At 40.4% G+C, this 18,710-nt stretch overlaps 1 protein-coding gene across 4 annotated transcripts in view; it reads right to left on the bottom strand.

Annotated features, from left to right (window-relative positions):
* bcas3 (BCAS3 microtubule associated cell migration factor) overlaps positions 1–18,710 on the bottom strand; it is a 479,979-nt gene that overhangs the window by 368,625 nt on the left and 92,644 nt on the right. For all 4 annotated transcript variants that reach the window (XM_088079374.1, XM_088079375.1, XM_088079376.1 and 1 more), the window contains exon 15: positions 14,693–15,029. In XM_088079374.1, coding sequence (XP_087935500.1) covers positions 14,693–15,029 — 337 coding nt within the window. The remainder of the gene's footprint in view (positions 1–14,692; positions 15,030–18,710) is intronic.

Here is an 18,710-nt window from a genome sequence, read left to right as displayed (position 1 = left end):
CTCTGCACATTACTCTGTACTTTACAGAGGTCTGCACCTTTGGTTAGTTGCATTTTGTTGTCTCAGTACCTGGGCTGTGCAATGACAGTAGTTGAAAATAATCCGATTCAACACTCTTTTTTCTAATCTTAATCTTAATTCAAGCAATTTATTTAGAAAGAAAGAAAGAAAAATCTAAATTTAATCATTTTTTCTTGACCAACACAAAACACAGGGAATTAAATGCACATTGCCTGTACACAATATTTTCTATAAAACAGAAAATATTGGTATTTCCTACTTTTTTCCTCTCAGTCAAAATGACCTTCCTCATTATTTGTGATAACAAACAGATGAGTGTGTGCTCCCGATCACAGAGAGACTGGCTGCATCCATCACTCTGTCTGCCTCTAAATGCTTCTCCTTCTATAGCCCAGCGCCCCAAAAGAGAGCAAACAATAGAGGACTGGGAGAGGAGATAATGAGACGTCTCCGCTGTCTTTATAGCAACTAAAAATGATGCGGCCAAACCGAAAAATCCAACATTTCCATCTTGATCATCAGATGTTAATGGCGACTAACAGTGATCATCCTGCAGACTTCACTTCATTCTTTTCTTTAATGAGATTGATATTATGTTAATTATTTTATTACAGCAGCCCATCTTCTCTCATCTGCATTAAGAATCAAACATCCCGGGCCTCTCCTGCTCCACACACACACATACACACACACACACACACCTCCGACATCCACACTGTGGTGGCATGTATACATCAGACTGATTCAGTTTGAATAGCGGTTAAAACTGCACGGCCACTGTGATCTAAATTTAGCTAGCAGCGTTTTGACAGCATCCAGGTCTAATTGAATGGCATATAAAAAACACTTCACACATGATACGAGTAAACAAGGGGTTAAAAGTAAAGGACCAGGTTTCTTTCAAGGATTGTAGATGTTTTCCTTTTAAAGAAATGTAAATCTATAAAGAAATGCTCAGATACTACCAGTGGACAGTGCATATGGCTGACTGCATTTACTAAGACAATTCTACATTTATTCTTTAACGAATGAACAAAAATGTTTTCAGTTTAAATTAAGACTAAATGATTTTTTCATCATTTAATCCTCATCCCAATATGTGTGCTGGTGACTGTAACAGACCACTCACTGCCTTACAATGTAGAACAAACATGTAGAAAATGTTTCATTCTGCGTGTTGTGTCATGATCCTGGAAAATACTGACACTTAAAACCATTTCTAATTCCACAAGGAAAACTGTAATTGAGGGCGCACAAGTTAAAATCTTAATGAAATGATAAAAATAAAAAGGCTGTAACATCACAGTGACTTTTCTTTTTTCAGTTAGGAGCAAAGAACAGCAGACTGACTGCAGCAAATCACAAACAATAAGAGTGGGAGCGGGCAGCTGATAGAAGTCTGCACAAAATAAGTATTAAAATAGTCTCAAATATTGAGAATCAAGTGATTTTTTGACGAGACTATTCTGAGAAATTTCATGCCTGTGTTCAGTTTCAGTATTAAAATCAGGTGATATTTTGATTATGTTTAGTATGAACTGTTTGCTGTAACCAATTAGGTTCCATAACTTGCTAACAGACCTGTTAAGACTCAACATGGTGTCAGATACAACACTCCTGACATGAAGCTTCACAGAAACGCACAACATACATGAGAGAGGAAAAATGAAACAAAGACTGACGGATCCACACACTGCAGCAGGACAAGGGTGGGATGTAAAACCTATTGATTCAGTTACAATGGCGGCTTTGGCTTTACAGAGCGTACACTTTTCACATGGTAGGCAATAAGCTGGAAGCCACAAGTGCCTTCTGTGTGTAATGGCAAGCCAGCTTTATTTCTTTATCTCTACCTTCCAATTTTGCAAATCAAATAATGATGAGTGCAGTGGCAGGCACCCAGTGATAAGAGGGTTTAGTGGTTGTGGAGATTGAGTTATTAGAGTTCGCAAAAAAAGGACAGAGGTCTCTGGCGGAGTCCGAATGCTGGCCAAGATACATATTCCTCGCACTGTGTATTTTTGGTCGCTTTAAAAGCCCTAAAAGTACAGGGGAAGGCTAATTTTCAGAGTAAACAGCTTGTTCGATTGCAGTGTGGTTTTGCGCTGAGCTCTCCGTTTATTGACTCATGCCGAGCTGGGCTCTGGCTTCTCTGCCGACCACAGGGAGAAGCCTGCCGACGGAGCCTGCAACAAATACAAACCGCTAACACTAGCTTACCTTTGATGGCACACAACTGTTAAATCAGATGTACTGAGTACTGTAAAAAGCCTAATCCTCTTGACTGTATGGCAGGTTGGGGGAAAATGCTTTTAAAAGAGCATCTGTTCCCTTTAAAAAGCTCTTTGTCATTTCCTGTTTCCTACAGACAAACATTTTTTTAGGTTAAATTATAAAGATTTATACAGAAGACTCTGAGTATGATATTGGGTTCGAATATTTCCAAAAGATTTATGAATTATGAGAACCAAACAATGCTCAGAAAAAAAAAATCAACATTTTCATAGTAGTTGTAAAAATAAGAAAAAAAGTCAAATATAACATCAAAAGAAACAAAGTCCTGACCTCCTCCACCATCACCTAAAGACAATAAATAAAAGATTACAGTTCTCTACATTCAACTGTAAAGTGTTCAGACTGCCTCTTTAACAAAAAATTCACTCCGAAGGAGAGCTGCGAGTTGTTTTAGGTGGAGGAAGTGACCATTCATTTAAAAAAGCCGGAGAAATTGCTCCGCTCTTTCTTTGTTGTTAGATTTGTATCAAAGCAAAACCCTTGCAGCACAACTCAAGCTTTTCAAGTCTTTTCCTGTGTGTTCACAGGGCCTGCTGCTCTGCTCCTCCCTCTGCACGGTGCTGGGAATCCTGACCACACAGCGCCACAACGAGGACAGCTGCAGTACTGCAGCACAGGGCTGCCTGCAAGCCCTACTGTACAACTCCACAACTTTGGGTCACTGTAGTAAGACACTTGCATGAGCTTGTGCTCTTATATTTTTAATATGTTCTTTCACTGTTTCTGTTTATTTGTAGCATCCCACCGAGACACACAGCAGCACAATACAGCTGTCCACGGAAAAACAATAGAAAGCAGTGCTGTTGTCAGATAATAAAGTCTAGCGTATAGCCGGCAGTAGCAGCATATGCACGCCTGTGTTTTTCTGCAGTACAGATGCATGTCAGACAACACAAAGGGTCAAAAACTTGGACCCTGCAGACTATGATCTCTCCTGGATTGAGGGATACACAACACAAATGTGGAGAAAATACTCACTTTGTTTAGCCCGGACAACCTGAGCATGTTAGTGTTCTCACTCTAACATGTCACCTCAGTGGTCTGAGGTTCACTAAAAATGCATTTGAACATCAAAAGATATCAAACCTGAGCACAACAACAACGACTTTCTCTGACAGATGTGGAGGAGTAATTATCAACGGAAAATAGAAACAATGGAAAGTACAGTCACAAGAGAAATCTAAAGCTACAGCTGGGAAAATAAATACAAATTCCTCCATGTAGCCGAGCGCTCTGATGACTTCAGGACCTTTCTGGGTCACATTGGGCGCTTTGATGTATGTTGTGAGACAATGTTTACGTTATGGTTTGTTTGTAAACAAACAGGTTTTTTTCTATTGCATTTATATCGTGGCAGCTATTCCTTTATCTCTTTGAAAGCTGGGCAAATTGGCTAGAGTTCTTTCAAAATCATGGGAAGAAGGCAACTACCAATTTGAGAAGAAATTACCCAAAAAATAGCAAGAAACTAGTTAAAAAGTACAAGAAAATTACCTGAAAATAAGCAAAGAAACTTCAAATGAAAAAAAAGGTGCAGTACAAAACAATACAAAAGGAAAACTTAAATCAAGAAAGTGACCTAAAAAAAGCTTAAAACGACAATAAATCTGTGAAATAATTTTAAATATGTAATAATGCTAATCAGAATGAGGCTTTCAGGACATTTTGCCCTAATTTTAAAAATATTTTTCAAAATCTACTAATTTCTTGAAGTATGCAAGACATTTCACACCAAGTTGCTCAGAAACTTTTTTTCCATTTTTTGAAAGAAATCAAACCAATTATCTCAGAGTTAAAATGGTTAAATACTTGTAAAAGGTGTCTGAAACTAGCACCAGAGAGGTGATGTCCATCCAGGTTTCAAAGGGTTAATATATGTCTGGTTGTTATGACCCTCAGCAGAAATTCAAATGTGTGCATGCTAACAGAACTTCAGTAAAAATACTTGGGACGACGATAGATTTGCTTGTTACAAATCCATGAGAGAGAATGCTTTATGTCATTTTACATCATCCCTGCATCAAAGTAATGGAGTAGATCTTTAATTTTTTGGATGAGCCAGAAACAGCGGTTAGTATACCCATAATACACTTTTAAGAAAATTCACAGGTTCATTCTAAATCAGCTCGTCAGTTTTTCATCTCTGAAATTTCTTATGCAATGGCTCTTCCCACCTGCCGAAAAACTGTTCCTCTTTAAAAGGCTATAAAACATTTTAAAAAGACCATTTAATATAAAAATTGTTCTCCATGTATTTCTGATTGTTTTATCTCACAGTGACATCTCTGCTATTTTTAAGAACTGATTTTATTAACCAATGTCCTGCAGAAAGACCTGCACACACTCACACACAGCTCCTCTACACACATGCTTACAGAGATTTTTTTCCACATTCACATTTCTCTACTTTGAATTACTTTTTAATTACTGTTATTGTTATCATATATGTATTTCTCGCTGTAAGTTTCCCATCATTTTTATGTTGTCATTTCAATTACTGTGTTTACATTTGTGTTTCTTATAATATTGTGAAATTTTCACCTTTTTTGGGTGGAGGCTTCAAATAATCCCACTTATTTTTCTGCCTCTCCCTGCACTGTATACTGTGCTTTTTTCTTTTTTTTTTTTGGTCATTTGAGAATTTTAAACTGTGGGAAAATAAAAAAGATAAATAAATAAAACTTAAAAGACTAAACTAATCTGAAATTCAATTGTTGACCAACATTCTCACAACAGTCCATTTAGTAGCTGTTAGCTGTAAATTGATTGTATCACAAAATCTGCCTAAATTTGATTGTTTGACTTTATTCCCTAATGCCGACTCCAGTTTTGGGTTCGATGTTGCGTCAGTTACAGGCATGCTCAGTGCTGACTGTGGCTACCTGGCTGAGGCTAGAGACTAGCAACATCATAGCAACTACAATGGGATAAAGAAGTAAAGGGTGGAAAAAAAAGATAAAATGAAAGAGCAAAGTTGAAATAAAAACCAAAACTTGTGGGCCTGTGGTGGCTTTACGGATGCTGGTTAGCTGACTCTCGGGCTGAACACTGATCCAAGGCAGACAGCTCATCATGCTGACTGGAATCTGGATAAGTCATCTATCTCACTGTTTCATACTGTTTACACGTTTTAACATGCTAACTTGCTCTGTGAAATCCATCTCCTATCTGTGTGAAACACAGCTTCTGACATATTCAACTGTGCTCTGTAACTGTTTAACTTACAGCACCAACACCGTCAAAAACAGGGTCACACTGAGGTCGTGTACATACGTGTCACACACCAGCAGTTATGAGGTAATGTTTCCTTGGCATGGAGCTCAGCAGAGAGTTGGTGTTTTTCACCACAGGACGATGACTGATGAAGGGGAGCGCTGGGGGAGGAGGGAGGCGAGATAAAACAAAAGTCCAAACCCAAATAAGCAAGCCGTCAGCCTCTAATAGCAGAAAGGAAGTGTCCCTTTATCAACAAGTGAATTAACAGTTTCCCGTCACACCTTGTTTTCTGCCTCCCCCTCTCTCTGTGAACCAGCGCCAGGCCCCAGATGGCCAGTGATCGGACCACCATGGCTTCTGCTCGCTGAGGAAACAAATCTGTTGCTCTGACTAATAGCCTCGTGTTGACGTTTTATGGTTGGGAAGTGTACGAGCAGAGCTGTGTATACACACCAAACACACCCACACATGTTAGAAAATGCACGCCAAGTCATAACTGTCATGAGAGTGTCGCCGAAAAGGCCAATGCTGACCAGTTTCACATATTACATTCTGAAAGTAGAAAAACTGACCCCTCATCAGCAGATAAAACTTCATCTTCAACTGCGGCACCCAAGGGCAAAGTACAATGCTCCACAAAAAAGTGTGAACACAGAATTATAAATAAAATAAATAAAAAATATCCACTGGAAACTCCTACATAGCCTATACTAAACCCAAAAATGTTGTTTCCTATGAACATGAACATAGGCCTACCAGATGGAACTTGGTTGCTAAAAGTTGCATCTTTAGCAATTACAGTAATTAACACAATAAGCTCATCAATACACTTGAAAACTGATATGGCTATGATTTTGCCTCAGATTCTGAGGGTCTGAGGCCATGTTTGTGTTGCCCATTTCACTTTTAGTCAACTTGGAAAGGCGATCTTGGAATTATATTTGTTTTCATGTCCAGAAATCCTTTTTCTGCCATTTCTAAATCATGCAACCTTTTCTAATTAGCATTACTAGTAGGTGCGTAATGGTACTCAAAGAGACTAAGACACAAAAAAACAGAACAGCAACATGAGACTAGCTGTTCGTTTCAAAGGTTTTGGTTGCGGCCTCAGAACTGTAACACCCCTAATAATTAGGTGTTTCTAACATTAGCTGATGTTCGAGGAGATTTGCATGCCAACGATGTTCAGTATAGCCATGGTGCTCCAAGATTCCACAGCATGTAGTCACATATGAGTCACGTAAGCCAGCAGATTAAGAGTCTCAGATCTGTAGCAGAGAAAATGAAGGGAAGGTGGAAAGATGGCCAGCGATCGGACACCATGGCTTCTGCCCAGTGTGGAAAAACTCTGTACAGTATGTAAACTGCGTTGGCTCACAGACAAATATTTGCAAATTTCTGTGAATATTACATTTGAAGTTGTAGTTATAGTGATGAAAGCCTTTTTGCAGTGCACAGTGCTGTACTCTACAGCACACTGTTTGGATGTAAAAAACATGTGAATAATAAAAGTGTGCAGTGGCTGCCATATGCCTGCTACAGCCTCAATAACCTCTGCCCTGTGCACAGAAACTGCACTTACTAATCAAGCCTTGTATGCGCTGGGCCGCAGACAAACCGCGCTTTACAGCGTGGGACGCTCACATTATAGGTCATCACCTCAAATGACAATACATCGATCACACAGAGGGAAGGCTTTGGAAAAAAAGGGGGGGAGAGAGAAAATGCACTGCATACAGGGCCGTAAATAGCCATTCCAGATTTTAACAGTGACAAGAAGACGGCCAATTGCAGCCTCTATTTTTAGGCCTGCTGGTGGCCTGGGCTGGCAGCTTTGAGACGGATGTGTACTTTTCTACAGTTCCTTCCCAAAAATCAACGCTGTCCTCGCTGGCGACAATCACAGAGCAGCTGTTGTGGCTAGGTGTCCCAGCCCCGGCTTGCCTCACCCTGCTACTTTCTGCCAGCCTCACAAAACTGCTTCCACTGCCCAAAATTGACACCCACCTCACAAAAACACCCGGAAAGCAAACACAAAAGCAAATGGGACTCAATGTGATTGCATGTGGAAAGTGCGCAAATTATGGAGTTTTTATCAACGCTGGGGGAGCTGGATCTGGTAATGTCCATATGGCAGGATGCCTCGGAGACAATGTTTTCCAAATGACAGACACACACAGACCTGCTGTACATGACCTCGGCCCACAAAGATCTCACTGCTGAACTCATAATGACCTGTGATATGCACTTTTGGCATTTGGTGGTTTGCATCATGTTATTATATGCTGCTCCTGAGGATGATGATTATCATGTTTGGTGCAAGAGCTTGTGTGACAAGTCTAATTTATTATCAACTTAACCCCCCCCAGAAAAAAATAGTGCATAACCTCTGCTGCTGTGACAGTTACATTAAGAATGGCTGCACTGCAAAAAAGGGCAAGAAAAACATTTCATTTGACCCTATTTTTAACATAATTTGCATTAGATTACTTTTATTTACTTTACTCATTTGTCTTAACTTTTCTAAATAAGATTTTAAATCTATTTTTCCAATAAAGCACTATGATATATCAGTCAAAGTACTGTTTGCCAATATATCCTCATCTGATTTTTCAGCTCTCAAACATCACTAACAGCGCTCCTCTTTAGCCAGTGTGAAACACACCATCAGAGTAGGATGCGTGTCCTTTAAGTGTGTGCATGCACACATTTATATAGAGGACACAGTGGGTGTTTTTGTCCTTGAAAATTTTAAACATATTTTAAAAGAACAAAAGAAATGCATTAACCACTATTTGGCATTTTCTTTTACCAAAAATCTGCTTAACACATTCAAAAACCACTCACTTTCAAAGTAATTGCAAATAAGCTATTATCATATCAATCACATACTTCCCATGTCAGAAAATACATGTCACATATTTTACATTAAGCAGAAAAGGACATTTTAAATGTGTGCTTTGAAAGTGTTAGACCACATGAACTGCAAAACTATAAGTACACAAAGCAAAGTAAGTGACTTGTAGCTCTGAGTGAAACATGACTTGTTTCCTGTGGGCTACATAATACAGTGTAAATTATGAATATGAAAACCTTCAATTTCTTTTGAAGGGTCCAGCAAATGCCTCAATGCAACCCCACTTAAAACTCTTTAAAGCTGACCTGTTCCGTTTCTCTATTTTACCATAAGAAAATGATTATTTCTGTTGATAGTTTATCTTCCTCAAACGTACACATACACACACGCACACACACTCAATAAGGTATCACTGTGAGGACTAATTGTTGACAGGTGGCCCTAATGTTCTCCTTTGAAACAAAAGTGTGATTTACGACCGTGCTCCCAGAGACCCCGGCTTTCAGCGCTGCTGCTACTACAGACTTATCTTTCTTTCTCTCCCTCTGTCTGACGCTCCTCCTCCTGTATTCCCCCTGTTCTATCTCTCTTTCATTCTCCTCAATTGCACCTCATTACTTTGTCCACTCACTTTCACCTCCTACCCCACTTTGATGTTTCTGTCCCTGTCTGTCTCTCATCGCAGCCGAGCGGTGACTCTCCAAAGTCAGACATCCTTTTAATGTTTGATGGCCTATTTTTCACAGTGCGGAGGAATGTGTGTGTGTGTGTGTGTGTGTGTGTGTGTGTGTGTGTGTGTGTGTGTGTGTGTGTGTGTGTATCTAGACAAGGAAGACAAGAAGAACAGGGGAAGCAAAGGCGTCATCTTACAAGTGAGAGAGTGTATATATGTGTGTTTTTGTGTGTGGCTGGAGGTGCAGTATGAGTTGTGGGGCAGGCAGATAACAATATAACTTGACCCTGACCTCACAGTCCCAACATCTGTCGCTTACTCTGGCTCATATGAAGACTGAGACAAAAGACTGCACTTGGAACGGAGGGATACATGACATGGGTACAACTTTCTATCACAGTATGAGTCATTTTATAATGAACAGTTTAACTCATTGGGTGCCATTGACATCGCTCTCACGCTCCCTGTGTGTAATTTTTTTTCGCCAGCAGTCCCCCCCATTTAATTTAAGCATTTAATTTGAAAAAATTAGAGTGTTCAAAACAGGCCCGGTCACCCGAATACTGCAGGTAGGAATAATGGAGTAGGACTCGGGTTCTATTTTGTGGGTTTTCTCTCTGTGAACTGGGGCCATGATTTGTTGCATTGTGTTGTACTCTGCATATCTATTTTACAATAAAATAAAATTTGTAATTTCAGATGTCTTTTATGTCATTGAAGGCAAAATTATAACATTCAAATCACTGTTTTGCTTGACAGACTCCCTTTCACGAAAATGCATTTTTCTCAGCTTTCTAGAAAAAAAGTGGTCTTTTTGATGAAACTAGCCTCTATTCAACTTCAGATAAATCAAGAATGGAACAAGGTGCAAACAAACGTTTTTTTTCCATGATGAAAAAGAGACTGTCTTCTTTCATTTGAGCTATTCTGTGTTTTCAGAGTCTTTGTACAAAATATTCTGTGGGTCTTGAAAGACGACTCAAAATGGCCACAAAAGCTGGCAGAAGCCACTTTCCATTATATAATAGGGCTGGCACTCAATGAGTTTATCTTGTGATACTTTTAACTGTTTTTAGAAAAATAACCAGAGAATCTCTGTTTAATCCAGTGTATTCAATACATACCTCACACATACAGATACTTCATCACACTAAAGCTAAATTCCAGTAACTTCAATCTTGTCGTAAGTCCTGCTCGATTTGCAACACTGCCCATCATAGCCGACAATAACAACAGATATTAAAGAGGTGGGTCATTCGCTGCAGATCGGACAAAGAACCAGCTAAACTTGATCCAAAATGCTGTTAACCTAAACAGATCCTACAGCTTCAGTAAAGTTGGATTTTAGACTAAAAAGATTTTTGCAATGCCACTCAGAATTAAATTTAAGACCAATTTTAGAATAACTGAAATCAAAGAAAACAAAATCATGAACTGACATGAACTGCTCAAGCTTAGGGACAATTTTTTACCCAAATGTTTATGTAACGTCAAGTTAAAAGTCACAGTCTACTTAAATGTTGAAAAAAAAATTTAAACTTTCTTCTTCTATCCTGATCCGTGTGATGTTAATGCAAAAGGCATAACCTATAAAAATGTATGACTACCAGAATGCATCGTGTCATATCACACCTTCAAATGCTCCTGCTGGTGGGTGACGTCATGTGGACTCATCTGTGTGAAACAATGGCGGCTGGCAATTTCATATTACAGTTAAACAGTGAGCTGAAACATGTCTTTAAAAAGCTGCCCACTAACATGACACGCCATGTATCAGTGTAGTGTAAACATCCCTATCAAGTCGACATACCATATAAGCCGAATAAAAAAACTACATTATCATGTTTTGCTGTATCAACTTTTTTTTCAATCAAGCTGTTTGTTATTTCAGTTTTTATCGACTGAGTTCATTGATGTCATCAGTGCCGTTGATAGTGGTGTCCTGGAACTGGACTGAGATGTGTAATGTGACTGTACCGCAGCCTCTGATTGGCATGACCATTTCCTGACCTCTGACATCACAGGGGGCACGTGTTGTACCTGGTTTAGAAACTTTGACTTCAGTTAGCAAAATTATCTTGAGGTACAACAGAAAGATTTCAGGGGAGCAGATCTCCTGTTAAATATATTCAACTATTTCCTCCACGATCTTGAATTTACAATTCAATGACTTTGATTTTTAAACGCAAGGTTAAGGCCTGCCCGCTCTCTCAGGCCAATGGTTAGCTCGTACTTCCATCCCTTTGTCTATCACTCTGTCCATCTATCTGTCTGTCTGTCTCTCTATTGGGGGACTGTGGCTCAGAGATAGAGCGGGTCGTCCTCTAATCGGAAGGTCAGCGGTCCCCAGCTCCTCTGGGCAACATGTCAAAGTATCCTTGGACAAGATTCTGAACCCCAAATGGAGTAGCAGGTGGCACTTTGTGTGTGTGAATGGGCAAAAGTGACAGTGTAATGTAACCTTTGTGTGGTCAATAAGACTAGAAAAGTGCTATACAAGTACAGTCCATTTACCATTTGTCTGTCTCTCTTTTTTTGGGTATGTGCGGGCGGGTTTGCTATGTTGGTGGGTGGGTGGGCAGAGATTGAACAATTTGTATTTCTTACTATTACTATTGTTGTTTCTTCTTTTAAAAAAAAAGGTTTTCAAAAAGCATTTAAATATGCATGTCTTGCTGTATTTTGTTCAAATGTGCTATATAAATAAAGATGACGACTTGATTTTCAATGACACTCTGGACAGCCATGCTCTAAATGCCACCTGATCCTCAACTGTTTGAGTATTTTAGAGGGTTAGAGATCTGGCTGTCCACCATCAGCACAATGAGCAATTAAAGATATTGAAAACAGATTGTACTATATTAAGTAAAATAGCACACTGGTGAATTCCCAGTCATTTGCTTCTCTGAAGTGTTTATCAGGTTGCTGACCTCAGCCTGGCTGCAGTTCAACCATCAAAGCTCAGAGATATTCTTGGAAATCCATACCTGATGAGAACTGTGATATTTTACACTAACACTGGTGGGGTCAGGCAGTACAGCTGACACAAAAAGTGTGTTTATCAGTGTGTATCTATGTCAACTAGGGACACACAGACAGTGTGAGCAGCTTGCACTGCTGTTTGACAAACAAGGTACACAAGGTTGTGACAGACCGAACACAGTCCCAGGAAAAGAGCTACTGAGATGACCACTCACTGGAAACACACACACACACACACACACACACACACACACACACACACACACACACACACACACACACACACACACACAACTGGACACAACTGTGGCAATCTGTCGCCTAAAGCAACGTGCACATTCAATGAAAGATTCAGCTCTCATCAGCCTCAGCAGGCAACCTCTTCTAACAACAAGACCCAAAACCTGGTATATGGCAGGATCGTGTACAAAAACGCTAAAGGGCTTTTTATTTGAAAATAGGACTTTTAATTTGCATAAGAAGCTCCCTGCAACCAAGGACTTTTTAGTGGTTTTACAGAGCTGGCATGACCTGTCACCCGTTGTTGCAGTCTAACCTAAAAATGTATTGTAAACACATGGACGTTTCTGTGATTTTAGGGCATTTCTAGGATTTAGGACATCTCTACAATTTTAGGACATTTCTCTGATTTTAGGACATGTCTTGGACTTATAGATTTTGGGACATTCAGATCTTAGCTATGACCTCTGTCAAGGGGTGCAGGGGATCCTCCACTGGCACTATTTTTTAAAGAAGCACTTTTTTGATGCTATTTTATGCACTCTGGCACCTTTTGTATACTAGAAGTACAAAACTAATCCCAAATGTGAATCAATTTATTTTTATTGTGATTGAAAAAGGTTGGGGGGCCACCCGGCACCCTATGGGGGACCAGATTTGGACCACTGGCTGTAAGTTGAGTATCATATTGAGCTTATTTATCAAAAAGCTTTGGAGAAAAACATGAAACAATTCAGCACACACGTCATACGCATAACTCATATTACCCACCAACATCTCTTACTGACCTGCCCCAAGAGAACCGGCCCTGACCTGAACACAGTCACAGCAGAGAGGACCTGCTTTCTCTGGAGCTCCTTTTCTCTCTCTGAAACACAATCTTCCTCTCACCTCTCCAGCATCCCAATGTAACTGGTGGAGGCTGCACAGCCCTCAGACACTATCAGACCTGCTGATATTGGCAGTTTGGGAAAAATCCTCCACCCGGTTACCAAAAGGAGAATTCTGTCATTGTGGCTGCACCTGTTCTGACACTGCAACACATAATATTCACTTCAGGTTCAATCATTGTCCTATTTCCACCTTCTCCTCATAATGGTGCTAAGGCTCAGACACAGCTGTTCCCCAAACAAAGTGATGTGGTGATCCTCTCTCTTCTCTGTCCAAAACTGACACCTCACCAGCAGGTGGCTGGCTAGTTAGCTAGCTAGTTTTCTAACTCCACCATGCCACAGTGGTACAGAACATGAGGAATACAGTACCACAGTATTGTCAGCATCCACAGCTCTGTCTCTTAACACATCCATGCTCTGTCAGCGCCGATTTATTTCTGAAGAGCAACGACTAATGGGAAAACACCAAGACTTACTCACAGACAGACTTTCATGTTTATAGACCTGGCCTCACCTCAGCTATAACAAACATGTTGCAGATCAGAGGAAAGCTACTTCTCAAGAGCTGGTGATCAAAATACAACTGAAAGGAGAGTGAATATTGGATTTGAGTGTTGAGGAGGCCAGACACACTGCTCCAAATGACTGCTGCTGCTGTGTGTGTCTGCACAATGTGTCAAAAATCACATCACACACACGTTTGCTGGCAAATTTGTAATGATCAATTTACAAGACAGGACTTGAGTAACAGAGTATTTGTTAGCTTGTTTGGATTACCAGCTGTGACATAGTTGATGTGGTGTGTGTGTGCGTGCGTGCGTGCGTGTGTGCGTGCGTGCGTGCGTGCGGATGTCACCATGACAAAATGTGTCCATGGAAACACCAAATTGTAGTTGGAAGTATCATAGAATCCAATTTGAATCATTTGCCTGCTCTGTGTGTGTGTGTGTCTGTCTGTCTGTCTGTCTGACTGTGGACAGATTTTGCCAGCTTGATAGCATCACAACTGTGCAAGATGCAGTCACAAAATTTTAGAGATGTGTGGCTGAGATCTATGTGAAGGCTGAGTTCAAGGTTGGTTGAGTTCAACAATGTCTGAGCAAGGGGGGCAGAGGTAGAGAAAGAAATACTCATGTTCTTGCAATCTTCTGTGTACATTTTTTACATCTCCAGCCCAAATAAATATACAGGGGTGGTTGACTATCTAAAAGATATACTCTGCTTCAGCTGAAAACATCAGATGTGGTGTAAAAATAAAAAAATAAATTAAGCTGCATTATCTGTTTGTCTGAGCTCTAATCAGATTGCAAAATTTATAAAAACAGTTTCTGTAAGGCCTGTATTTACTGTGCATTTTGCTCAAAAGTTATGGACATAACCATTATTGTAGTTTCTTCTTAACATGTAGTATGGCACTATTAGCGAGTAACCTCCCACATCCAGCTGATGTTTGCAGAGGAGTCATCCTGGATATGCAACAACATCAGTAAGCCCTTAACCCCCCAAGCTCCTCACCGTGTAATGGAGACCCCGATGGACTGCTGGACAGGCCAGGAATGGGGCTACAGCGGCCCCCAATGCCTCCTCCTCCTCCCAGGATGCAGCCTCCTCCTGCTATGCCCCCTCCTCCTGCTCCTCCTCCTAACGCAGCCACCCTGTTCAGCTCCTGTTCAATCTCCTCCAGGCCCGCACTCTTTTGGAAGCGAGACATCCGGTTGACCACCCGCGGGGACATGTGTGTGCGAGCGCAGGGTGCACCACCGTAAGGATTGACGGGAAATACATGGGTAGTGCCGCGGAGGGTGCTGATGGCCACCCAGCGACTGTCCTGACTGAAACACATGTCCTGGACCTGGACAGAGACAGAAAGAGGACAGGCACAGAGGTCAGAGGGTGGGGACAGTATGAGACAGAGAGCATGCAGAACAGATATCTGATTTATAACTCAAACAAACATCATTTCATTTCACAAATTTTGAGGCTAAAGGTTAATGAAGACTCTTTCTGCTTCGTATACATTTTTATGCTGAAACTGAAAGGCAAGAAGCAACACAAAAAAGTGATTGACAGTGAACAGGCAGCTGATGCTCTGTGTAAATTGGTGCTGCAGTTGCTAGGGATACTGGCCTCGGCTGTACTTATAGAGACAAAGTAATACACTCTGAACACCACGGCTTTGCTTCTCCTCCCCACATTCAAAAAAACTTGCTGTGCTCATTCATCCAAAAGGTAAACATTCTTAAACTGTCCTTAAAGCTTGAAACAAAATAATAAAAAGCCCACTGGTATCAGAAAAGAACACAAGGTGAGTTAACAGTTAAATCCCAGTGACGTGTCACAAGATTTCAATACTTAATGAAAGTATGTGTGCTGGGCCAGCTGTGGAGTCTGTGTCTGTGCCACTGAGTTGGCCTGAGTATGTAAAAACAAACAAGTGAGCTGTCTTTCATTTTTATCTTAAAAACATGACTTAAAACTGAATACTTTAGTAAATATCAAGATACCACAAACTGAGTTAAGTACAATATTTTGACATTTTAAATCAGTACATATCAATTGCAGCTGTTTAGTTAGGAGTGTAATATGTGAATAGTGATATTACTGTGGCAACATAGGTCTCTGTTTTTTAACTCCATAATAATAACAATAATAATAATAATAATAATAATAATTATTATTATTATTATTATTATTATTATTACTCTTACTATTATTATTATTATTGTTATTGTTATTGTTATTATTATCATTATTATTGTTATTATTATTATTATTATTATCATCATTATTATTATAGAGCCAAATCTGTACTTAATTCATTTCTTCACCACTCAGCACAGAGAAATATGCACAATGAGAATTAAGTGTATTAAACACTGTCACACAGATAAGCAAATCTGTCTGATGGTGCTTGACAAGAGTTAACCAGGGTGGGAGGAATAAAGAACACATTTTGGCAAAGAGAACAGTGTGAAATGAGTCTGCTGTTGAAATAAATTACTGAGCAAAAAATGAAAGAGCTGACAGCATCCTTTCTGAGTCTTCCTCCTCAAACAGTGACTGAGTCTCAGGGAGCAGACGCTTAAGAAGTTAAGATCTCCCTGAGCATGTTAGACATGCAGGAAACCAGACAGATGGGCTACAAGAGACAATGCAAGCAAAGGAGAGTGGAATAGAGAAAATGTCAAAAGACAAACAAGTGAGGTGGTAGACTGATGAGGCGATAGTGTGCTGACACCACATCTATCATCCCACATACTGTCAAAAACAGAGGCAGGAGAAAGTGGATGGTACTGGAGAAAAATGAAAGGAAAAGTCCAGGAGAAAGTTACAATGAGGAATGCTGAACTTTTTAGCCAGAGAGCAGGTCAGCTAATCAGGGAGCGCACTCTGTACCTACAGGCCTCTCTAATCCTGTGCCAGCTCAGAGTGGGTAATTGTACCCTGCAATGACAGTTAATGGGGCATCCTCCACATACCAGAGCGTTCCTTTACTTCACAAAGATGAGTGAAAGAAGAGGCCTGACCTCTGCTCGGGCTGATTAGGGATGACTTGGAGATGAGAAAGGGCTACTTTGTGTGGACTGTAATTGGTCATAATAGACCTGTCACAGCTCCAACTGTAGATGGGTGCCTGGACTTTACTGTCAAATCCATTTTATCAGGCAGGGGATTACCTGAAGGGTGGCTGTGATTAGACAGTCACAGTGTGACAACCATGCAGATACCAAACAGTTGTCAAATGTTATCTTAAAAAGGTGGAATGTAACTGTATTCAGTCACATGCATGTGTCGGTGTGGAGGCTGCACATTCCAGAGGCTGGAGAGCTCTCCCTCCTGTTCTCCTACACACACTATTTGATGACATCCTTGGCAGTCAGAGAGATGCCAATAAGACATGTGTAATGCTTCTGACTTTTTGTTAGCTGCCACAAGTAGCTCTATATCTTGCTTGGTTGGTCGACACAAATTTCTCCACCCTTGGGCACCCACTGTTTTTTCCCAGTGAAGCTGAAACTTGGCAATGAGGTCACAGCTATTGCAAATTCACGCTTGTTTTTGAAATCAGTGAAACAGATTAGGCACCTCTGTTCACCTGAGGAAAACTCTGAAGGAATGACAAGCATGTGACAAAGATGGACAGAGGGATAAGACTAGAGAGAGGACAAGCACTCTCCTGATTACAACTCCAATGTCTGCATTAGAGACAGAGTATAAGTATGCCAACGACAGAAAGAAAAGCAGATGCAGGTTGAATCATTTGATCAATATTGTTTAATACTAGACTGCCAATATGCAATGGTAAACCTGTAACAGCGTGTTCACACCAAACACGATGCAAGGGTTTCTCATGGCAAGTTTACATATAAAGTCAAAGCAAAGATGAAAATAGATGCTAATTCATGCAAGGTGGCATGATGGACGCATTGGGCGTGACACAATGGACATGAAAACACGTGATTCGTGTCAATTGCGTAAGTTTAAACTTGAGCGAGAATTGTGCGTGTCGCATTGTTGCGGTAGCCTATCAGCGTTAAGATCTAGTTGAGATTCTCCTGATGCTCCTGAGATCAGCAATGAAGGACAACTATGTGGCTGACTAAAATTGGGCTGAATTTAGGCTCTTATGTCTAATTTGCAAATGATGGCGGTGCTTTTTTGTGGTTGCAAGTCGCTTATCAGGATAAGAACATTAACTCCCCAGTCTATAAACTCTCCTTCCACTGACTTTAAGCTGGTTTGCTGCTAGCTAGCCAGGTTGGCGTTTTCAATTGAAAACATCAGTAAGCATCAAGAAAAAGATGGAGAAGAATGAGCACTAGCTGAACTAGTATCCTGCTAGCCACTGTACAGGTGTTGGAAAATAAACAGGACAATCTCTCTGCTGCATCAGCTTCTAACTGGATACCAGGAACTGTAATATCCTGTGAATTACTGAAACCTGGCTAAATCTCAAACAGTACCAGGAGGCTCCTTTTCTGTGCTGAGCAGGTGTGTGTTTGTATGTGTGACACAGACACTAGAGGGGCAGCTTAGGGGCAGCAGAGCCGTGCACCCCCAATTGACACCAAAACACTGCGCAGACTCTCAGCATAGTTTATGACATGACCATTTTGATACAAACATTTTCCTGCAGTGTGTCAGATAGCCACTCAAGACTTACTCACCAAACAAAAATATCTACCAGCATTTGGTGCTTGACGGGTGTAAATTTCTAAACTTATCTTAAAAAGGATTTGAGGTACCAGGATTCCACATATCAGAATTGGTATTTAGAGAGAAAAGGTTGGATTGCATGTGTTTAACTGTGGTAACCTGGTTACTGTAAAACCTCAATATAGATGTTGCAAGTCTATAATTAGATGTCTAACAACCTCTGACCCCTTACTATGGAAACATAACTTACTGGTTTTATTAGTTTATTAGGGATGTTACTTCCAAAATGTTGACAGATGAGCTGTCGAAACCAACTGGACATATTGCTACATGTGATCGTTTTGCTTTCATCCTGCTGCTCTGCTGTCACAGCGAC

The sequence above is a fragment of the Plectropomus leopardus genome, chromosome 6 (assembly GCF_026936395.1).
Source record: "Plectropomus leopardus strain MGB_pleo_1.0 chromosome 6, ASM2693639v1, whole genome shotgun sequence".
Classification (NCBI taxonomy): domain Eukaryota; kingdom Metazoa; phylum Chordata; class Actinopteri; order Perciformes; family Serranidae; genus Plectropomus; species Plectropomus leopardus.
The sequence above is the reverse complement of the archived record's forward strand: the minus strand, read 5'-3'. Positions and strand labels throughout refer to the sequence as shown.